This window comes from Dipodomys merriami, unplaced genomic scaffold, assembly GCF_024711535.1.
Source record: "Dipodomys merriami isolate MVZ:Mamm:240054 unplaced genomic scaffold, mDipMer1.0.p SCAF_5, whole genome shotgun sequence".
Taxonomy (NCBI): domain Eukaryota; kingdom Metazoa; phylum Chordata; class Mammalia; order Rodentia; family Heteromyidae; genus Dipodomys; species Dipodomys merriami.
This window is the reverse complement of record NW_027206068.1, coordinates 62,032,861-62,052,147: the sequence shown is the minus strand read 5'-3', so window position 1 is coordinate 62,052,147 and position 19,287 is coordinate 62,032,861. Positions and strand designations below refer to the sequence as shown.

At 45.3% G+C, this 19,287-nt stretch overlaps 1 protein-coding gene and 1 non-coding gene across 2 annotated transcripts in view; both read left to right on the top strand.

Moving 5' to 3' along the window:
• Podxl (podocalyxin like) overlaps positions 1-13,658 on the top strand; it is a 43,895-nt gene extending 30,237 nt beyond the window's left edge. Inside the window, exons 3-9 of the mRNA XM_069997372.1 lie at positions 3,918-4,529; positions 5,658-5,878; positions 6,141-6,212; positions 8,703-8,850; positions 9,092-9,153; positions 9,353-9,517; positions 10,204-13,658. Coding sequence (XP_069853473.1) covers positions 3,918-4,529; positions 5,658-5,878; positions 6,141-6,212; positions 8,703-8,850; positions 9,092-9,153; positions 9,353-9,517; positions 10,204-10,401 — 1,478 coding nt within the window. The 3' untranslated portion in view covers positions 10,402-13,658. The remainder of the gene's footprint in view (positions 1-3,917; positions 4,530-5,657; positions 5,879-6,140; positions 6,213-8,702; positions 8,851-9,091; positions 9,154-9,352; positions 9,518-10,203) is intronic.
• Positions 1,567-1,636, top strand: Trnaa-ugc (transfer RNA alanine (anticodon UGC)). Its single transcript has one exon. It is a non-coding gene; the product is annotated as a tRNA-Ala (tRNA).
• Positions 13,659-19,287: the final 5,629 nt, after the last annotated feature.

Genomic DNA, 19,287 nt, shown 5'->3' with positions numbered 1-19,287 from the left:
TCCAAAGACTATATCCCTCAGAATAGGGATATAGGGGCGCAAATCAAAGCACCCTGTGCTGGGTGCTTGTGAGTGGATGACCTCACCAGGCCAGTTCTGGAGAGAGATCTCAGCATTGCATGACTTAAGCTGGCTCCTTAGCTATCTCAGGTATTTGCTTACTAATTATCATGTATGTTGTGTGTATATGTGCATGTGGGTGTGCTCATGAGTATGCATGTGCACATACCAGTCCCTAGGGTTTGAGCTCAGAGTTTTGGGTGTTGTCCCTGGGCTTTTTTGATCAAGGCTAGTGCTCTGCCACTTCTGGCTTTCTGGTGGTTAATTGGAGCTAAGTGTCTCATGGACTTTGCTGCCCAGATTGGCTTTGAACCTTGATCCTCAGCAATTAGCCTCCTGGGTAGCTAGGATTATAGGCACGAGCCATCCATACTCAGCTGCTAATTTTTTTTTTTAATAAATTCACTGATGATAGTATAGAATTGGGTTCTCATGTCTGAAACTATGGATCCTGAGTAGGTGATGAGGAGCAAACTAGGAGGTGCACTAGCCTCTAATGGTGCGAATGTGACTAGCACTGGAAATAAGGCCTTTACAGATGGAATAGGGTTAAGGTGAAATCATGCTGGATTAAGAACTACCATCCCTCTTAGAGGAGAGGCTGGTTTAGCCTGGCGGCGGAGGGCATGCCTAGCGTCTATGAGGCCTTTGGTTAATCCTCAGCATTAATATGGAAAATAAAGTACATACATACCTGGGCTGGTGGTGTATCTATCTCAGTGGTAGATTTCATGTTTAGTGATGTGCAGGGCCTTGGGTTTGATCCCCAGTAGCAAAGCAGAGACACAAGAAAGGAGGCCATATATTGAAGAGCTTGAGATCATTACGATAGAGCTACAGGCCATAGAGCACTAAGAATTTTTAGGAAGAAGCCAAGGGTCCTTCCCCAGCATCCTGCCATTCACCCTGTGACCTCGGACCCATGAGAGTACACAAGTTGGTGTCTTCAGACACCACGTGGGGAGTGTTGGTTGCAGTTACCTTTTGAAAAGATGGGGCATTGCGAGTGAAGCACTTCTCTGTGAAAACATGGTGTTCTGGACCCAAAGGATGGCTGTGGTCCCCACTGTCACCACGCTGTCTCCAGAAGGACAGGGAGCTGCCATCCATTTCTACTGGGCTGCTTAGCCACTCTGGCAAAATAACCTTAGGAAGCCTGTTCTGACTCTCCTGCTGCTTTTCCTGCCCAGATGGAATCACACCTGTCTCTTTCTTTTCCCCTGGAAATTAAATTCTACTCTTGTCTCTGTACCATCAGGAAGTTGGTTTCTATCCTACTGAAATCAGCTCAGCAGCATTTTCTGCCAGTGAAGAGCAGCCACATCAGAGCTCTCCCGTAATATCCTACATCGAGTCAAAACCAAGCCCCTATCCATTAGGACATGTACCATTGTATCACAAACCACTGTGAAAGTGTGACCTACTTACACTTATAAACATAATAGGTCTTCTTTCCAGAGACATGAAAAGATGCGCATATAAGAATCAGGAGGAATAGGGCTGGGAAGGTGGCTCAGTGGTAGAGCGCTTGCCTTGCATGCATGAGGCCCTGGGTTCGATTCCCCAGCATCACATAAGCAAAAAGAAAAAAAGCCGGAAGTAGCGCTGTGGCTCAAGTGGTAGAGTGCTAGCCTTGATTGAGCTGAAGAGCTGAGGGACAGCGCCCAGGTCCAGAGTTCAGGCCCCACTACTGGACGCCCCAAAAAAAATCAGGAGGAAGCCTGGCGCCGGTGGCTCACGCCTGTAATCCTAGCTACTCAGGAGGCTGAGATCTGAGGATCCCAGTTTAAAGCCAGCCCAGGCAGGAAAGTCTGTGAGACTCTTATCTCCAAGAAACCACTAGAAAACCGAAGTGGTGCTGTGGCTTAGGCGGTAGAGCGCTCGCCTTGAGCTGGAGCACAAGGACAGTGCCCAGGCCCAGAGTTCAACCCCCACGACCGACCAAAAAAAAAAAAAATCAGGAGGGCTGGGAATGTGGCTTAGTGGTAGAGTGCTTCCCTAGCATGCATGAGGCTCTGGGTTTGAATCCTCAGTACTACATGAACAGGAAAATCAAATAAATGAATCAGAAAATAAGTTTCTGAAAGCCTTGTGGAGGGCATGCATGTCATTTGAGGGAAGAGAACGATCTAACAATTCTCTCTCTCCAAGACTTTGTAGTTCTTATACATCTAGGGAAGTGGCACCTCAATTGTCAGTCCACTTTGTGTTTCTACAAGTACCAGAGGCTGGGTCTTATTTGATTCCTAATTCAGGTATATAAGCAGTAGTAACTCATGTGGGCCACTTGGGGGTATGGCAGTCAGCGCCTGGCAGGACAGCATGTAAGCAAGAAAGGAAGTAAGCACTGGGAGGGGATGGTTGCCCAATGTAAGCTTACTTTTGCATAAAATTTCTGAATTTAGCTCTGATTTTATCTGGGATTATTATTACTAGGTTTTGTTTTATGGTTTTTTTATTGTAGAGGTATTAGGTTTGAACTCATGGCCTTGTACTCACCTAGGCAAATATTTTACTACTTGAGTCACACTTCCAGCCCAATCTGGAATATGATTTTTTTTTAAAAAAAGCAAAACTAATTTTACTCTCAAATTCTGATATGAGCAGGGAAGGCATGATAGTTGCCTGTAATCCCAGCTTCTTAGAGGTGAAGCAAGAGGGTCTCCATCTGGGTAAAAGTGAGAGAGCCCATCTGAAAAACAAACGCAAGAACAGCTAAGGGCATGACTCAAGTGGTAGAGATGCTTGCCCGAGTTCAATTCCCAGTACTAGACACTCCCACTCACATGTGCACACACACACACACACATACATGCACACACATACGTCTGGTTTAGTCAGGTTACTACCCATCAGGCCCTGTACTTCTGAGCTGCCCTAAACTTCGTGCATACATCTGTATTTCCCCTCAGCCCTTTGTCCTGCTTTAGCCTTGTTTTTAGTGATTATTTCAAGCCCACTTTCCGGGCCTATCTTTCCTGCTCTCCCTTTGTTTCCATTCATGTTTATTTCCTCCCTGTCAAGATCAGTCTAATGCTGGGTACTGGGTGCTGGTGGCTCACACCTGTAATCCTAGCTACTCAGGAGGCTGAGATCTAAGTATCACAGTTCAAAGCCAGCTTGGGCGGAAAGTCCTGAGACTCTAAATCACAGAAAACTGGAAGTGGCGCTGTGGCACAAGTGGTAGAGTGCCTCCTTGAGCAGAAGAGCTTAGGGACCAGCACCTAGGCCCTGAGTTCAAGCCCCATGACCACCATCAATAACAACAACTGATCAGTCTAATACAGACTTCTGCTGTGTGTCTGGTTCTCCATTGTATTTGTTGGCTCCAACGTTGGACTCATCTTGAAACTGTCCTCAGTAAACACATTGCTAAATGGCCAACTAAATAAGGCCTTCCTTCCGTGACCTCTGTTAGCCATGCGAATCACAGCCCAAATGCTGCGCCCTTCTCTGCCTTAGCCCAGCTGTGGGACTGAGACAGTGGTCTGTGGAGCCCCCCATCCATCATTCTCTGTTGGGAAAGGTTGTGTGCCTCAGGGCCAGGGAAGTCCATGCATCATTCCCCTGTGGGTCCACATGCCTGGGTGTGTGGGGAGAGGAGTGTGGCAGACCCCAGGACAGAGAAGACACTGCAGCCAGACCTGCCTGCCTCACCTTCCTGTTTACCGCCATCTTCCCGGTACTGAGCTCTTCACTCCCAGCTTCCCTTTTAGAGATCTCTGGAGAAAAGTCTGGACCCACAAACAACCCAGGTCTGCAGTAAGGATAATGGGAGGGATGGGATAAGCTGGAAAAAAGCTCTGCTTAACAACCTGTCTTGATTTTTTTTTTTTTTCCCGTTGTCTTGTCCACAGTAGTCCAGTCCCAGGATAACTCCACAGCCACACCAACTAGCAACCAGAACTCTTCCACTCAAAAGCCTACTACTATGGCCACCATGGCCCCAACATCCAGTAGTTCAACGACCGTCTCAGTGCCAGTCCCGGAAACTGGCACCAAAGCATCCACAACCCCTAAAATGACATCAGCTGCAGCTCAGCAGAATTTCACGACACTGTCCTCCAGCCTGGATAAGAAACCCACTGGGGACAGCCCCACCACTGCCAGTGGCACCGAGATCAACAGCTCTACGCATCCAGCGTCCTCTGTGGCCTCAACCAGCCCTGCAACCACAGGCCCCCAGAGTGGAGACAAAGCCTCAACTCTCTCTGGAGACCAGAGTAATGGTCCTGTGGCCACTAAGCCCATGACCACTCAGGGAGGAGACCAGCTGACCCCACAGGCTGCAACCTCTGCTCCTCATGTGTTCATCACAACAAGCCCTCATCCATCGACTAATGTCACTTCAGAGGCCCCAGAGAGCCCTCCTGAGGGACAGTCAGGCTCAGTCATGCAGGCTACAAGCTCAAGTCCAACATCCAGCCTTGACCTCACCCCCACAACGCAAGAGATGTTGGCCTCACACAGTAAGTAGTGCCTCAGTGTTGTGGGTTTGGTTTCTTCCCAAAGAAAACCTATTTGGTGGTCTTTTTCCAGCTCAGAAAGAGGAAAGAGATTTCTCCTGAGCGGTTACAGACGTAGACTTAGTTTCCTTTTCAGGGCTGAGCAGTGGCCAGCAGGGTGTAGGTGCCAATGGCAGTGTGTTTTGGCCTGCTCAGGGCAGCACTTAAACAAGCCAGGATGCATCCCCAGGCAGGACCGTGTGGCAGTGCAGCATGAGGTAGCAGTGCTTTTCAGACTGGTTTGGTGTCAACCCACCAAACAATGTTATATCATCACCCAAAATACACATGTATAACACACATGCACAAAACATGTTTTGCTAAGTAGAACTGTTACAATCCAGCTATTTTCTATTACTTTTCTTCTTTTTTTTCCTCCCTCCCTCCCTCCCTCCCTCCCTTCCTCCTTCATTCCCTCCCCTCCCTTTTTCGTTTTCTCTCTTGCATTCCATTATAGTGGGCCTTCTGCTTGCTAAGTGGGCACGCTAGCCTTTTTTGGTTAGTTTTTAGTTAGTTTTGCCCAGACCATCCTAGACCATAATTCTCTTACCTATGGCCTCCTACACAGTTGAGATGTGAACCATTATACCTGGCTTACTGGTTGGGTTAGGGTCTTGCTAACATTTTGTTTTAGCTAACATCACCTTCCTAGTCACTGCCTTTCAAGTATAGCAGGGATCCAAAGTACGAACCACTTTTGTCTTCATCTAGTAAATAAATTCCCATGAGTTTTGAAGATTTTCAGTCCACTGTCTGAGAATTTCCAGGTGTGAGCCTGGCATTTCTCAGGTGACACAGGTACATCCTGCAGTGTACAGCCTTCCACATGGGGAGAGGGTGTCCTGGCCCTCTAGTAAGGCTCTGAACTTGGCAAATCTCAGTCCTCACTGTGCCATCTGTGGGTACATGATCATGGGTAAATCGTTGAGCCCTCATAGCCTTGGCTTTCTTGTTCATAAATAGGTTAATGATGGCACCTCTTCCTCAGAGCCTGCTAACTCCAGCTCTTAACTCGGGAGTGACAAAACTGTCCTTTGCTCCACAGGGCATCCATCACCCACTCTCCTCATAGCCTCTTCTCTGCCATTACAGCACTGCCAGGCACCTCTCAAGGGCCTCAGCAGCCCTTCAGCCAGATGCTACCCAGCCCAGAACCATCTATCTCTGTGGCACTGCAGCCCACCAGCTCTGCAGCAAGAACTCAGGCCACACCTGCTTTCTGGGAGCCCACAGGGCTCAACACTAAGTTGGCTCCAACCGCTCCCCAAGGCTTCAGTACCCCCTCTCCCACGTGGACTGTTGGGAAGAACAAGGTAATTCCCGCAGAGGCAGGACAAGAAAGAGAGCCCGGACCACAAGAAAAGTGTTTCTCTTTCCCCGGCTCAGGGCCATGGCTGGGCCTGGGGGAACCGTAGTCTATTAGCTCCCTTCTTCCCCCTTGCCCAAGCTCACAGATAACCACCGGCTACACCCAGATCGCCATGTGCTCCACCTTCCTGTTGTCACCCACTCACCATGGGGAGGGAAGAGTCTAGATCTGCTGACTTTGGATCTGAACCTTCATCTCACACTTAGGTAAAATGTGATCCTGCTGTAAAGCCAAGTGATGACTTGCTCATTCTGAACTTCACGACGGCCAGCTTCTGCGTGAGTAACCCCTGACAGCCCCGGCACACCCTGTGAGCAGCAAGGCAAGCGAGGCAGAGGGCACGGGGTTCCTTCTCAAAGGGACGGAGCCGTGGGTTTCCACAGGGATTGTCTCTTCCCGCTTGTTACAGCACAACAAATCAAGGTTCACACTTTAAGTCAAGACACATGCACAGAACTGCCACAGGACTAGAACCTGACTTTCTTTGTAGACTGAACAGTCAGGAGACCCTGCTCCTAGTTGCTCTTTTCCTGTAGCTCTAGTATGACTTCAGTAAGTTGGCCTTTTTGGAAATGAGAGTTTAAAAGGTTTTTCATAGTGGTAAAAGTCCAGCTGCTCTAGAGGTAGACATAGGAGGATTGCAAGTCCAAAGTGAGTCATGTAGTTACTGAGTCATATCTGAAAAACTGAGTGCAAAAGGACTTAGGGTATGGCTTGAGTGGTGGAATGAGAGGTGCGGAGTTCAATTTCCAATACTAACACCAAAAAAAGTCTGCCTAACAAATACTCTGTTCTACTAGTGGTTTTGTATTTCTAGGTCCTACACTCTCTAGGTGCCTCAGCTTTCAACCAGTCTACAACCTGAGGAGCCACGGTTCTATGCTGAACCTATAGTTCTTGGACTTTGGTGGTGTGTGTGTGTGCATAAAAGCACATTTGTAGGAGAGGGTATAACTGTATGCAGCTGCCTTCAGACAGGCAGCCTCCTATTGTGTCACCTGTTGAGCCCTTAAGCTGTGAGAAGACCTAGAGCCTAGTAGTGGTTCACTGCTGCCCTCTCCTGGCCAGTGCTTGTTTTCATGACTATCCTTGGCCAGAACAGGACTTTCTACAGGTTGGAGAACTTGGACTCTGCCTGTGTTTTCCCCCTTTGTTTTCTTTTGAATGTCCAGGTAAACCTTACAGACGTACATTTTTTTTTTATTATGAGGGTTTTTAAAAGGTGCAGAATTCTCTTGAGATTGGGCTTTTAGGATAAGGCAGACATGGCATTAAGATTTATCTGGAGATAATCATTGAGCTGAATCTGGCAGGGTGTGTTTATAAGAAGCATTTTCTCCCCTTTGCTTGAGAAGAAAGACCTAGATCCCTTCTTGAGGTTGGGTGGGGATTTATAAAGCTTAAGGAAGTTGTAGGGAGAAACCCCAGAGGTTTTGAGGTGAGTCTTGAGGAAATCCAGGCCTCAAAGTCCTTTACTAGCTGGGCACTGGTGGCTCACACCTGTAATCCTAGCTACTCAGGAGGCTGAGATATGAGAATCTCGGTTCAAGCCAGCCTGGGCAAGAAAGTCTGTGAGACTCTTAGCTCCAATTAACCACTAGAAAACTGGAAGTGACGCTGTGGTTCAAGGTGTTAGAGCACTAGCCTTGAGCTGAAGAGCTCAGGGACATTGCCTAGGCCCAGAGTTCAAGCTCCATGATAATCTTTGACTAGCCAAGTATAGTGGCACATGCTTTTAGTCCCAGCATTTAAGAGGCTGAGGTAGGAAGATCAAGAGCTCCAAATGAGGTGTGGTTTTTTGTTTGTTTGTTTGGTCATTTGTGGGGCTTGAACTCTGGGCTTGGGGGCTGTCCCTCAGCTCTTCAGCTCAAGGCGAGCACTCTACACTCTACCATTTGAGCCATAGTGCCACTTCCAGTTTTCAAGTGTTTTATTGGAGATAAGAGTCTCAAGGACTTTCTTGCCCAGGCTTGCTTTGAACCATAATCCTCAGATCTCAGCCTCCTGAGTAACTAGGATTACAGGTGTGAGCCACTGGTGCCAGGCTCCAAATGAGATTTTTTTTGTTTTCAACCTCTCCCCCTACTCTCCCCCCCCCCCCCCCCAAGGCTTCATACCTAGATTTGGTCCTAAGTCCTTTCTTTCATCTTGGCTTCTCACTCCACAATCAGGTCAGAGAGGCAGGAAGAGAAGCTCTGATGACTTGGTAGGTGGGGTAAAAGTTGTCAAATTTTATTCCACACCCTCAGCTTCAAAATCATGCTGCTATGTCATTTCTACTTACAGCTGTGTAAACTATCTTACACAGCCCTTATAATTATAAGGGCTTATAATGACCCCCGCTATTATACTGCCCCCCTCAGTGGTACCTTGCTTTCCCTGTCAGCTTGTGTGTCACCTCAGCCTTGGCCTAGGGAAGGGTCAGGGACATTTAGGGGACAGTCCCCCTTGAGCTGAAAGCTGCGGCCATCACCTCCTGAAGCCTTGGCTGGGAATGAGGCAGGTTCAGGGATTCTCTTATTGGTAGTGGTGTGTGCTGTGCAAGGCCTCTCCTGCCCCTTCTATTTGAGAGGCAGGGCATGGCACCGGTTCTGATGGAGTACTTACAGGGTACTAGGGAGAAGATAAACAGACTGAGAAGTGAGGGGAAGAGGCTGGAACAAAGCAGAGAAGGCAGACTGGCCCAGGAGGGAACGTGAGAAGGGGATCTGTTTCAGAGTGGCCAGAGACTGCCACACCGCCGCTCTCATCTGTTCTCTCCACAACAGGCAGGGAGTCCTCCAGATGACAAGCTCGTCTCTCTGCTGTGCCAGTCAGTCAAAGCCAACTTCAATCCGGCTCAAGATGAGTGCACTCTAACGCTGGCATGTGTTCTAGAAAGCCAGGCCGTGGCAGTGAAAGGAATAACTATTGAAAGTGAGTCAGGTGCCGGGGCCCAGGCCTGGGTGGGTGGGAATGGGGAAGGAGGTGGTAGTCCAGGAGTCTCACTGTGGGTCAGTGGGGCTCCTGTTTCCAAAGAGTTGTCAAACCATGTATCCTCCCTGGGGACACAAGAGACTGGGACACATGTAGTATGTCCTCTTGGGGACTCATTTTCATCCTCACCATCTCACTTGGAGCTGGACCTGTAGGCAGCAGCTCTCCCTCTCATCCACAGCAAAACTGCCTCCCAAGGATGTGTATGAACGGCTGAGGGACAAGTGGGATGTCCTAAAAGAGGTAAGAGGCTGTCAGGCACTGCCTGGAGCACAGTGCCCTCAGTGTGGAGAAATCCTACACCATGCACGGTCTGAGGGCCTATGGGGGCATGAGGGGAAGCTGGCAGATCCTACACAGATGAGCCCGTGAATGAATCTGGGTTCACACAGATGAGCCCCAAACTCCACTTTTGGGTATGTAACTTATTTTTCCTGGCCAGGCGGGAGTCAGTGACATGCAGCTGGGAAATGACAGCCCCATAGATGATGAGGACCACCTCAGCATACCCCTCATCATCACCATTGTCTGCATGGCCTGCTTCTTGCTGCTTGTTGCAGCCCTCTATGGCTGCTGCCACCAGCGCCTTTCCCAGAGGAAGGACCAGGTAAGCCAGGGGAGCAGCTCTATCACTGGACGATCCCTCACCTCCTCACTCTGTGTGATGAAGGGGAAAGTGAGTGGGCCTGGATTCTTCTGGCAGGGAGAGCCTTGCATGCCCACCGAGAGGCCTGCTTGCATCCAACCTGGGAGAGGAAGGCATGGTTGGGAAGAAGAGCAGGGTTTTAGAGGCAGAAAGACAGGGTCTAATTAAACCTCTGGCTCAGTCTGCACTCACAGTGTGACCCTGAGTTAGCCACAAGTTTCTTTGAGCTTCAGAATGGTCTCCTGCATAAATGGGGTGGGGGGAGGGGAAGGAGGAAGGAAAAGGGAGGGTGATGTCTTACAGTCTTGCCCACACATTCCTATGGGGCAAGATAGGAGCTTGAAGTGTTTTGGTTTAAGAATACTAAAGAGCTGAGAAACAAAAAGTTCTCTTCAAACATCTCTTTCCACTGATGTCACAAGTTTGCCACCTGGGCAAAGGTGAGACCTGTTGGGAAATTTTTAAGGATACAAGCAAGTCTGAGAGACCAAGTTAAGAAGGAGCAGCCAGTCCCACATATAAGCAATGTCAATGCTTAAGTTTAATGGGGGTCCCTAGGATGAATGAGGGTATGCTATATTAAGACTATTAAGTCTCATGGCCCTCCCAAATTACCCTTTCTCCTGGGGTCCCTGTGCCCACTCTAGCAACGACTGACAGAGGAGCTGCAGACAGTGGAGAATGGCTACCATGACAACCCAACCCTGGAAGTGATGGAGACTACTTCAGAGATGCAAGAGAAGAAGGTAGTCAACCTTAACGGGGAGCTGGGAGACAGCTGGATCGTGCCCCTGGACAACCTGACTAAGGATGACTTCGATGAGGAAGAAGATACACACCTCTAACTGGGTCTGCTGACCACCTCCCAACAGCATCAGAGCTCGATTGACCACCTGAAGTGCCATTTGGACCGAGGAGGAAAATTCCTCTCTATTAGAGAAGGGAAAGACGGAGAGAGTGTGGACTCTGAGGATTACCATTTCCTAATCCCCCAGGGCCTTAATTTTTTCCTTTTCAAGCAAACAAATCACATTATGTCTAGATTCCACTTATAAAACAATCCTGTAGTGCCTGAGTTCAGAGCTGCTGGAAGGTGACTAAGAGGAAGAGGAGAAAGCCATGTAAGGGAGTTTAGAGGTCCTCTATAGAATCATTTTGTGGGTGAGATGACTAAGGCCCGAAAAGACTTGCCAAGTAACTTGCATAGGGTCACTTGGTGGCAAATAGTCCTCCCTTGTTTGTATCATGTCACATTGCTGTGTTCACCCAGGCCTCTCCCAGGCAGGGGATGATACTCCAAGGGGTGGGAAGGACAACAGGTCTGTATCCTGTCTTGTGGGATCTGATTGTTCAAAGGATACTCCTTGAATTTCCATGTCCAACCCCAGACTTGTCTTCTAGTGTCCCTTCTACCTTCCACTCCCCACATCTTCACTTACCTTGCTTTACTCACTGTATCTCAGAGTCCCTACAATTAGCCCAGCCCCCCCCCCCCTTTCTGGATTTTGTTTGGTTCTGATTTCCCTGCATTTGCCTAATGAGATTGAGACTTACCTCACACCCCATGAAAGGTCTGCTTCAGGGATGGGAAGGTGAGAAGGGGCTGCTTCTCATCCCAGGTTAAACAGCTCATGGCAGCCAAGTTGGGACTCAGCACTAACACTAGCCTATTCCAAGGCAATTCTTGAAGACATTCTCCAATATCTCCTACCAGGGACTTAAAATCTATAGCAACTACTGAAAACAAGATGCCTTTTTTTTTTTTTTTTTTAATTCACTGCTCGCTGATGGGGTGAATCCATGAGGAAGACCTGGTGTCAAAGAACAAGTCTAGAGAACAGATCTATCCCAGGGCCTTGATCAGCAAATGCATCTCAATAGATAATCCATTGAAACAGCTACAAGTTGGGCATTATTGTTTCACAGGGAATCAGGGACTTTTCAAGTTGCTGAGTATTGTTTGTTTAATAGCTTTCCACTGCCAAAGCTTGAACAATGGAGACTAATCTCACTAATTTGGCTTCTCCTGCCAAAGAGAAAGGAAGGTTTAGAACACACAGTGCAGTGAATCTTACTAACATGACAGTTTCCCACTCTCTGGGCCTACAGCTAGGCTTTGCTCTTCTCTGTTCTTGGTGGGGCCACTGTAATTTTCACTAGTTCCTGGTGGCATCTCAGGGAAACACAAAGCCATTTCAGTATCTCAGCACAGTATTGATAAGCTGAGCAGTCAGCTGCCTTGTAGGTTCCTGCAGACTAGACATAGGGAAGTTTCATCTAGTTCCCCTGTATGAAATTTTGAACTTGTGACATATCTATCGCTCCCGGGTGTAAATTCCTTGGAACCAGCTCTGGACTTTGGGGCAGCTTACTTAAAAAACAGTGGAGTTCACAGGGGCCTGGTCCCTTTTTTATAGCAGTAACTGCTCTAATGCTCTAGGGGTTAATAAGGAAGCCCCAGAGTCTCCCAAGAGTTGAGAGATGCTAAGTACGGCAAAACAGGGTCTAAACACGTGCCCTGCTTCTCTTAAGAGGTAGAGATGGGTTAGGATAGAAAGCAGTGCTTTTGACACTGAAAACTTTTCCCTCAAACTGGTGAAAGGCTGTAACTGACATGCTTCAGATAAAAGCCCAATGTCAGCAGGAGGGAGCAGAAATGCTATCTGGTAAAGAGGAATGACCATGCCGGGGCCCACCGTGAGCCTGAGGAAGCTTGAGGATGACCTAAAGTTCCTTACTTACATCTAATTTGTGTTGCTTTTTTGAGCACCATTTTAGAATTAGCTACCTGGTCTTGGCTTGCTGTCACTTAAATATCATGGGTCATACCAGCAGCATACCATCGATAGGTCATAGCAGCAGCATCTCTGAGTCTTCTTTCTTCACCTTCACTGGGTTTTCGGTGCTCTGATAATCTGGACCAAGAAGAGGTAAGAGGAACACCAGGGCCTCATCAAGACTTTACAATCAGTTGTACCAAAGAAATTAGCGCTGTTACAGTGGCAAACTAGTTTCCTCAAAGCTGCAAAAAGCACAGGCTTGAGTAGTTTGGGACTACACAGAAGGCAAGCTCTTGGGAGAATCCTGCCAGGCACTGAGCATTCCTGCTTACAAAGGAGGTACAGACTAGAGTCTGCTTCAATCTAGGTATTTCCGGTTTTTTTCCCTTTCTAAAGAAAGCTTGAGCTTTATCACTGGGGGTGGGGAGAATACACTAAAAACTTGGAAGAACAAGTTTAAACACATTCATATTTTATGACAATGTAAATATTACAGCCACATATTAATTTTCCCCTCACTGCTTAAAGTGAATACTTTGAAAAAACAGGTTAGTTAAAACAGCTATTTTCCCCTCTGAACAAGGATGTAAATGTCTATTACTAGAAAAAAATTACAACTGGTGATAAATATGTATGTATCTTATATATAGGGCTTTAATTTTAAAAAGTCCCAGTACCACTGTAGTGAGGGCTAGAGTCAGTTGCTTAGGCTGGAGTAATTCTGATATCCACAAAGGTAGCAAATTGGTTGAAATTATACAGGCAGTGACAGAAACAATGTTAAAACCTGAGTCCATGAACTTAATGTCCTCTGAAGGTCTGCCACTCAAGGCACCAGAACATAGGTATCATTCCTTCCCCCAAATTCTTGGCAAGATGGGGGAGAGGATGAAGGCAAAAATGGTAATGCTACTGGTCCTTATAATTTCCTCGGGGCATTTGGATCTTTCTGCCCAGACAGCTGAACTGAGCTTGCATTTAGCAGATCCATGGATCAAAGGGAACAAGATAGGAAACGGCAGAGAAGACATGCAAAACCAGGGTGCAACTTTTGTTGCTGCCACTAGGTGAGTCCCTCAGGTCTACTGAAAACCCAACATTGGGGAAGAGAGGGTTCCCATTTCACAGGGGTTTTCTTGTTACTAGTGAAATGTTAAGTAGTTTGCCTAGGAGATGGAGGGAACAAGTGTCTTGGTGGACAGGGGTCTGAAGTACACTGGAATTTATAAGAGAGACTTGTTTGTAAAGACTATATAATTGCATTTTCTTACAAAATATATTTTGGAAAATTGTACACTGTCAATTAAAATGCTTTTGTCTAAGTTTGTTCAAGTCTTAGTATTTTGCTCCAATTGGCTTAAATTCTTTAACTGTGCTTCATTAGTGAAACACATCAAGTCTCTATCACCCCTAACTCCATGCATAAAGCAAGCCTGGTCTTGATGATTCCTGATCTGTGATGGTAGAGGAGAGATAAGGGAGAAGCTGGACAAAGAGGACTTTGGAGGTGGTGACAGTTCACACCACTCCAGGCTGGCCAGGATTTTAACTAAGAGCAAGCACCTCAGTGTCTCCCCAAGGCTGTCTTACTCTTTATACATTTGCTCTCCTCGGTTCTGCCTTGGATACAACCATGAGTCACCACTACCAAATAATCCCCCTGGGAGCTCTGAACTCTGAGCAGAACAGAAACACAGGCCAAGAGACAAACACAAATAAAAATGTAAGACAAGCAGCTCTGTTCTGGCCGTTTCTGCCCATAAAAGGATCTGTTCTACTTGCCTGTCTGTCCTACAGGTACAGAGAAAGCACTGAGGGGGTGGTACTGTCACCTGCCCCTTCCAGGACAGGGAAACATTCCCAGCTTGCGGGAGGGAAATGACTACCAGGCTGAGTTGGTCTATTTTGGTTACTAGACACAAAATCTCTCCTTTTGCCTCCATCTTAGTTTACAAAACACTTCCCTATCATAAGAAATAATACCTGACATGGGCTGGGAAGGTGGCTCAGTGGTAGAGCGCTTGCTTTGCATGCAGGAGGCCCTGGGTTTGATTCCTAAGCACCACATAAGCAGAAAAAAAAGCTGGAAGTGGCGCTGTGGCTCAAGTGGTAGAGTGCTAGCCTTGAGCTGAAGAGCTGAGAGACAGCGCCCAGGCTTAGAGTTCAGGCCCCACGACTGGCAAAAAAACAAAAAAGAAAAAAATAAAATAAAAACCTAACTATGTTTTAAAAAAAAAAAAAAAAAAAAAAGAAATAATACCTGACAAGGAGAAATGAGAGACTAATTATCCTCTGGGTTTGCATAGCCACTGTAATGAGTCTTAAGCCTTGACTCCATTTTTTTCCCTTCCACGCTACATTTTCTACATTCACCTTTCAGTTCAAACAAAATTCATTTCATCTTTAGGCTACAAAGACTGATGTTACTGTGTGATTTCTTTCACCTAAGAGTGCTGACAGGCAGCAGACACGCTGAAGCCGGACTTGGGCCAGGGTATTTTGAGGGTTACTTGATGAGTGCACCAATAATACAGAAAGGACCCTATCATAAGTGCCAACAACTCCCACAGGACCCTGGCCTGGCTCAAGCATACTGTTCTAGCAGTGACTCAGTTTATCATGGCCACAAGTTGGATCTAAGACTTCTCTTCCTGAGGCAGTCACTGACCCTGTTCCCTGTCCCCTACCAAGGTGCTCTCACTGTTGGCATTCTAAATGTCTGACATTCACACTTCACATTGTATACTGTCCTTTCAAAGTTTGCCTCTGGCTACTCTAAATGAACATTAGTGGTAAATACTAAGATAGCATTTTCCAGTGTCCCTGGCAAGCAAGACCTGCAAATTATAGACAATTTCAAGACTACTGAACACTACATAAAGTTTGTGGATATGGAGATAACAATTCAATGTCTCCAAGGCTGCCCATTCTCTGCCACAAGTTAAGTGACCAAGTATAGCAGTCTTCCATTTGGGGTTTTCCAATTAGCCAAAACAGCCCAGTGGACAGGCCACCTGAAGGGCAGGAATGGCAGTGTAACTCCAAATATGGCCTACAACATAGTCCCACTCATTCTTTTTTTCTAAGACATATAACAGGCAGTGCAGTGTTAGAGAAAGTGAACAGCCTCTGCCAAGACTTCAACCTCTACCAGGACCTATAGCATAGGCCCGGTATTTCCCTCCCACTTCCCCCACTACTACCCCATACCACCACCAGTTTCTATGTATACTGTATACTGTGGTTGTATCTTAGAAAAAGTCAAGGGAGTACAGGCACAGGTGGTGTAAAGTACCACCTCACAGCTGACATACATCACCACACTCATCTCATATGAAGCTTATTGCTGTGAAGGTGTCTTATTTTGATCCCTTTGAGTTCTTTGGATTAACCAAGGAAAGGGCCTTATCACTGTACCTCATGTTTTCCCGTTTTGAGAACACAAAGAAACACCCTAGAAATGAGAACTATGCGGTGAGATGTGGGTTATTTGACTTGTAAATAAAGAAAACAATGTATTTTTGAATAAGTAGCTGACAACTCCAGAAGTCTGGAGTTGTCACAAAGTCAAGAACATGTGCACTTGAATAAAACACCCTTTGAGGGCAAAGTACAAAAACTATACACAAATATTTTAAATGCTGACGAGTTTTGGAAAACGCATGACATCCTGTGTCCATATATAATTTTATTAAGAAAATGAACAAAATATTCTTTCTGCATATGTACATTACATACAATTCTACAATTGCAATCATTCATCATATCACTCATTTATTCACAAAGTGGTGATAACGTATCAAACCTGAATCAGAAAATTACTTGTACTGAAAAGAAATCCTAAAATGTCCATATGAATAGGACAAAAGGTGAACCAAAGATCATGAAGGGGATGGGAAAGACTCAATAACTCATCACAGCCCAGCAATAACTTAAAACAATGATGTTTTAAAGAGATTTGAATCCCCTCAAAATACTGTTTAAATGCTCCAACTAGTACATACCAACCTTCCAGATGTTATTTCCATTCGTAATGCAGGTACTTTAGAAGCATGGCCACAGAAGTGGCAAGAGGGTAGAGGAAGGAAAAACGACAACCTAACAAGTTGGTGTTCTTCACATACCAAGAGTGACTGAATGCAAAAGTGAGCTGATATTTAGGGAAATTCAAGTTTTTTGAGAGACATTTGCTTAGCCATGATAAGGAACTTATTAATCCACTGATTTCTTACATTACGTTCATACTGTCTGTATAAAAAGTTCCTCATGCCTTTTGTGTGCAGGTTTAATATGGCCATACAAAACAGCCCATCCACAACAGAATGCTCCTCATGGTATAAATAAGTCTGTGTGCCTTTGGTGGTACTTAAGAGTTAAAAAAATTCAAATGAGGGGCTGGGAAGGTGGCTCAGTGATAGAGCACTTGCCTTGCATGCTCGAGGCCCTGGGTTCGATTCCTCAGCACCACATAAGCAAAAAGAAAAAAGCCGGAAGTGGCGTTATGGCTCAAGTGGTAGAGCACTAGCCTGGAGCTGAAAAGCTGAGGGACAGTGCCCAGGCCCAGAGTTCAGGCCCCATGACCGGACCCCTCCAAAAAAAAAAAAAAAAAGAAAAAAAAAAAGAAAAAAGAATTCAAATGAGTATTAATGATGAAATTTCCATTGACCTGACAAGTAGGTCTCAACAGCTGGTGGACAGTATCTTGTAGCCATACTTCAAGCTCAAAGACTCATCAATAGAATTATGTTCACAATCTCTAGAGAAGGGTTATATTTAAGAAATCTAAGCAAAGGAAACTATAAGGAAATACGTTTACAACCTGGTCTTCCCTGCATACATATAGTAGAAGACAATGAAAATAGCTAACTTAATTTCTTTTTTTTACTTTACCATGTTTGATAATGTGAAAAAGTCAGGAGAAAAAAAAATTTAGTAATTTCCTAATTTTCTGTAATCTGTATTTTTTATCATCAAGAAATGTTTTTTTCTTTTATAGCTACATAAAGGATATTTTAACACTACATTTGCTGGCAGCTGTCACAACATGTTCCCAGGCCAGGAGAAGGCCTTCACAGGGAAGATTTGCTGCAGCACCAAGAAAGTGACCCACAAAGAAGAGGCTCGGTTGGCTATGACAGAGCTCAATCTAATTTCTAGCATCATTTTGCTTCTAAGTATCTTTTTTTTTTTTTTTGGTCCGGTTGTGGGGCCTGAACTCTGGGCCTGGGCGCTGTCCCTCAGCTCTTCAGCTCAAGGCTAGCGCTCTACCACTTGAGCCACAGCGCCACTTCCGGCTTTTTTCTTTTTGCTTATATGGTGCTGAGGAATCGAACCCAGGGCCTCAGGCTTGCAAGGCAAGCGCTCTACCACTGAGCCACCTTCCCAGCCCCCTAAGTATCTTTTTGAAGATACTTCTGAAATTCTATCAGAATTTCTAATTACTGGCCACCAAGTATTTGCCAATTATAAAATTTATGAGTTGACTTTAGAAAAATTTTAACATCTTTCCCAAGTGACGTATGAATACATCACCTTAGGAAAATGGAATATTGTTTTATTCTCGAGACTAAAAAAACCAAAACCAAAAACATAACAACAACAACAACAAAAACGTAAGAAGCCCCTAGCTCTCCTGTATTCTTCTGAGGGCAAAGACAATTACACTCAGGTTTTGAAGTAGCAGTAAAGGAATGAATCTCTTTAAGAAGAAAACAAAAGCCAGGCACTGGTGGCTCACACCTCCTAGCTACTCAGGAGACTAAGATCTGAGGATTCAGGTTCAAAGCCAGCCTTGGCAGGAAAGTCCATGAAACTCCTTTCTCCAATAAACCATCAGAAAACCGGAAGTGGCTCTGTAGCTCAAGTGGTAGAGCACTAGCCTTGAACTGAAGAGCTAAGGGACAGCACCCAGGCCCAGAGTTCAGGCCCACAACCGACCAAAAAGAAAAAGAAAAAGAAAAAGAAGAAAACAATTCAGATATACACATATCTACAAAGAAATCTGCTCACATTATTTTGCAACTTCTAAATTGATCTGAGAGCAATTGTATTACACATATAATCTTAATTCACTCCAAAAGGTATTTCACACAAGTGAAAAAGCAAGCTGACTAAAGGTAATGGTTAGGGGGAAAAAATCCATTTTTATTTTTCTAAATAGATGGTTCAAAATTTTTACTGGTTAGTCATCAAAATTATTTGTTTTTGAGGGAGGGGATCTTACGAAGATCAAATACATGGCTAGAAAATACATCTTCCCACATAGAAGACTACTCATATATAATCTTGTATTATTATCCAGTTCAGCACTGGGCTGACAATTATTTCCCCAGGTCTTACAACTCTGTATTTGGTTCTAACACGTACATGTAAAACTAAGCCAAGTCTTTACTAAGGCAGAAGTAGCACAGAACTTCTAAAGCAAGCAATTAAAAAGATATAAAGCCACATATTTGTCTCCACAGCTTCCCATTTCAATTCAATGAAACCATAAGGCAACATGTTAAACAGCCACTTGTAAATACACACTAGCATGGCTTTGATGATTTAAGATCCTTTCTTTGGTTGCAACTGAATTTTTATAAAACTTTGCCAGCTACAATAGAATTGAGACTTATTCTAGTTATCTTCTCTAACTTAAAATCACTACACAAGTGAAAAGGACCTAAAGCATAAGCCAAAATTGTAAAACCTCTGATATACAGGACTTATTTATTTACTGGCAAAACAAAAATAAGCAAAGACCCCTGGGATTACATATGACTGATTTAAGGCATGAAAATTAATGTTAGTTCAATTCTGTACAGGTTATAAGCTATGTATGAAATGACCATTTATTTCCTATTGTAAAGGTATAGCAAACAATCTAAAAACACTAATCTGTTAAGATTAGAGCTTCACCACACAAAAAAAAGAGATCACTAAAAAATATAGCTCAAAACCATGCACATA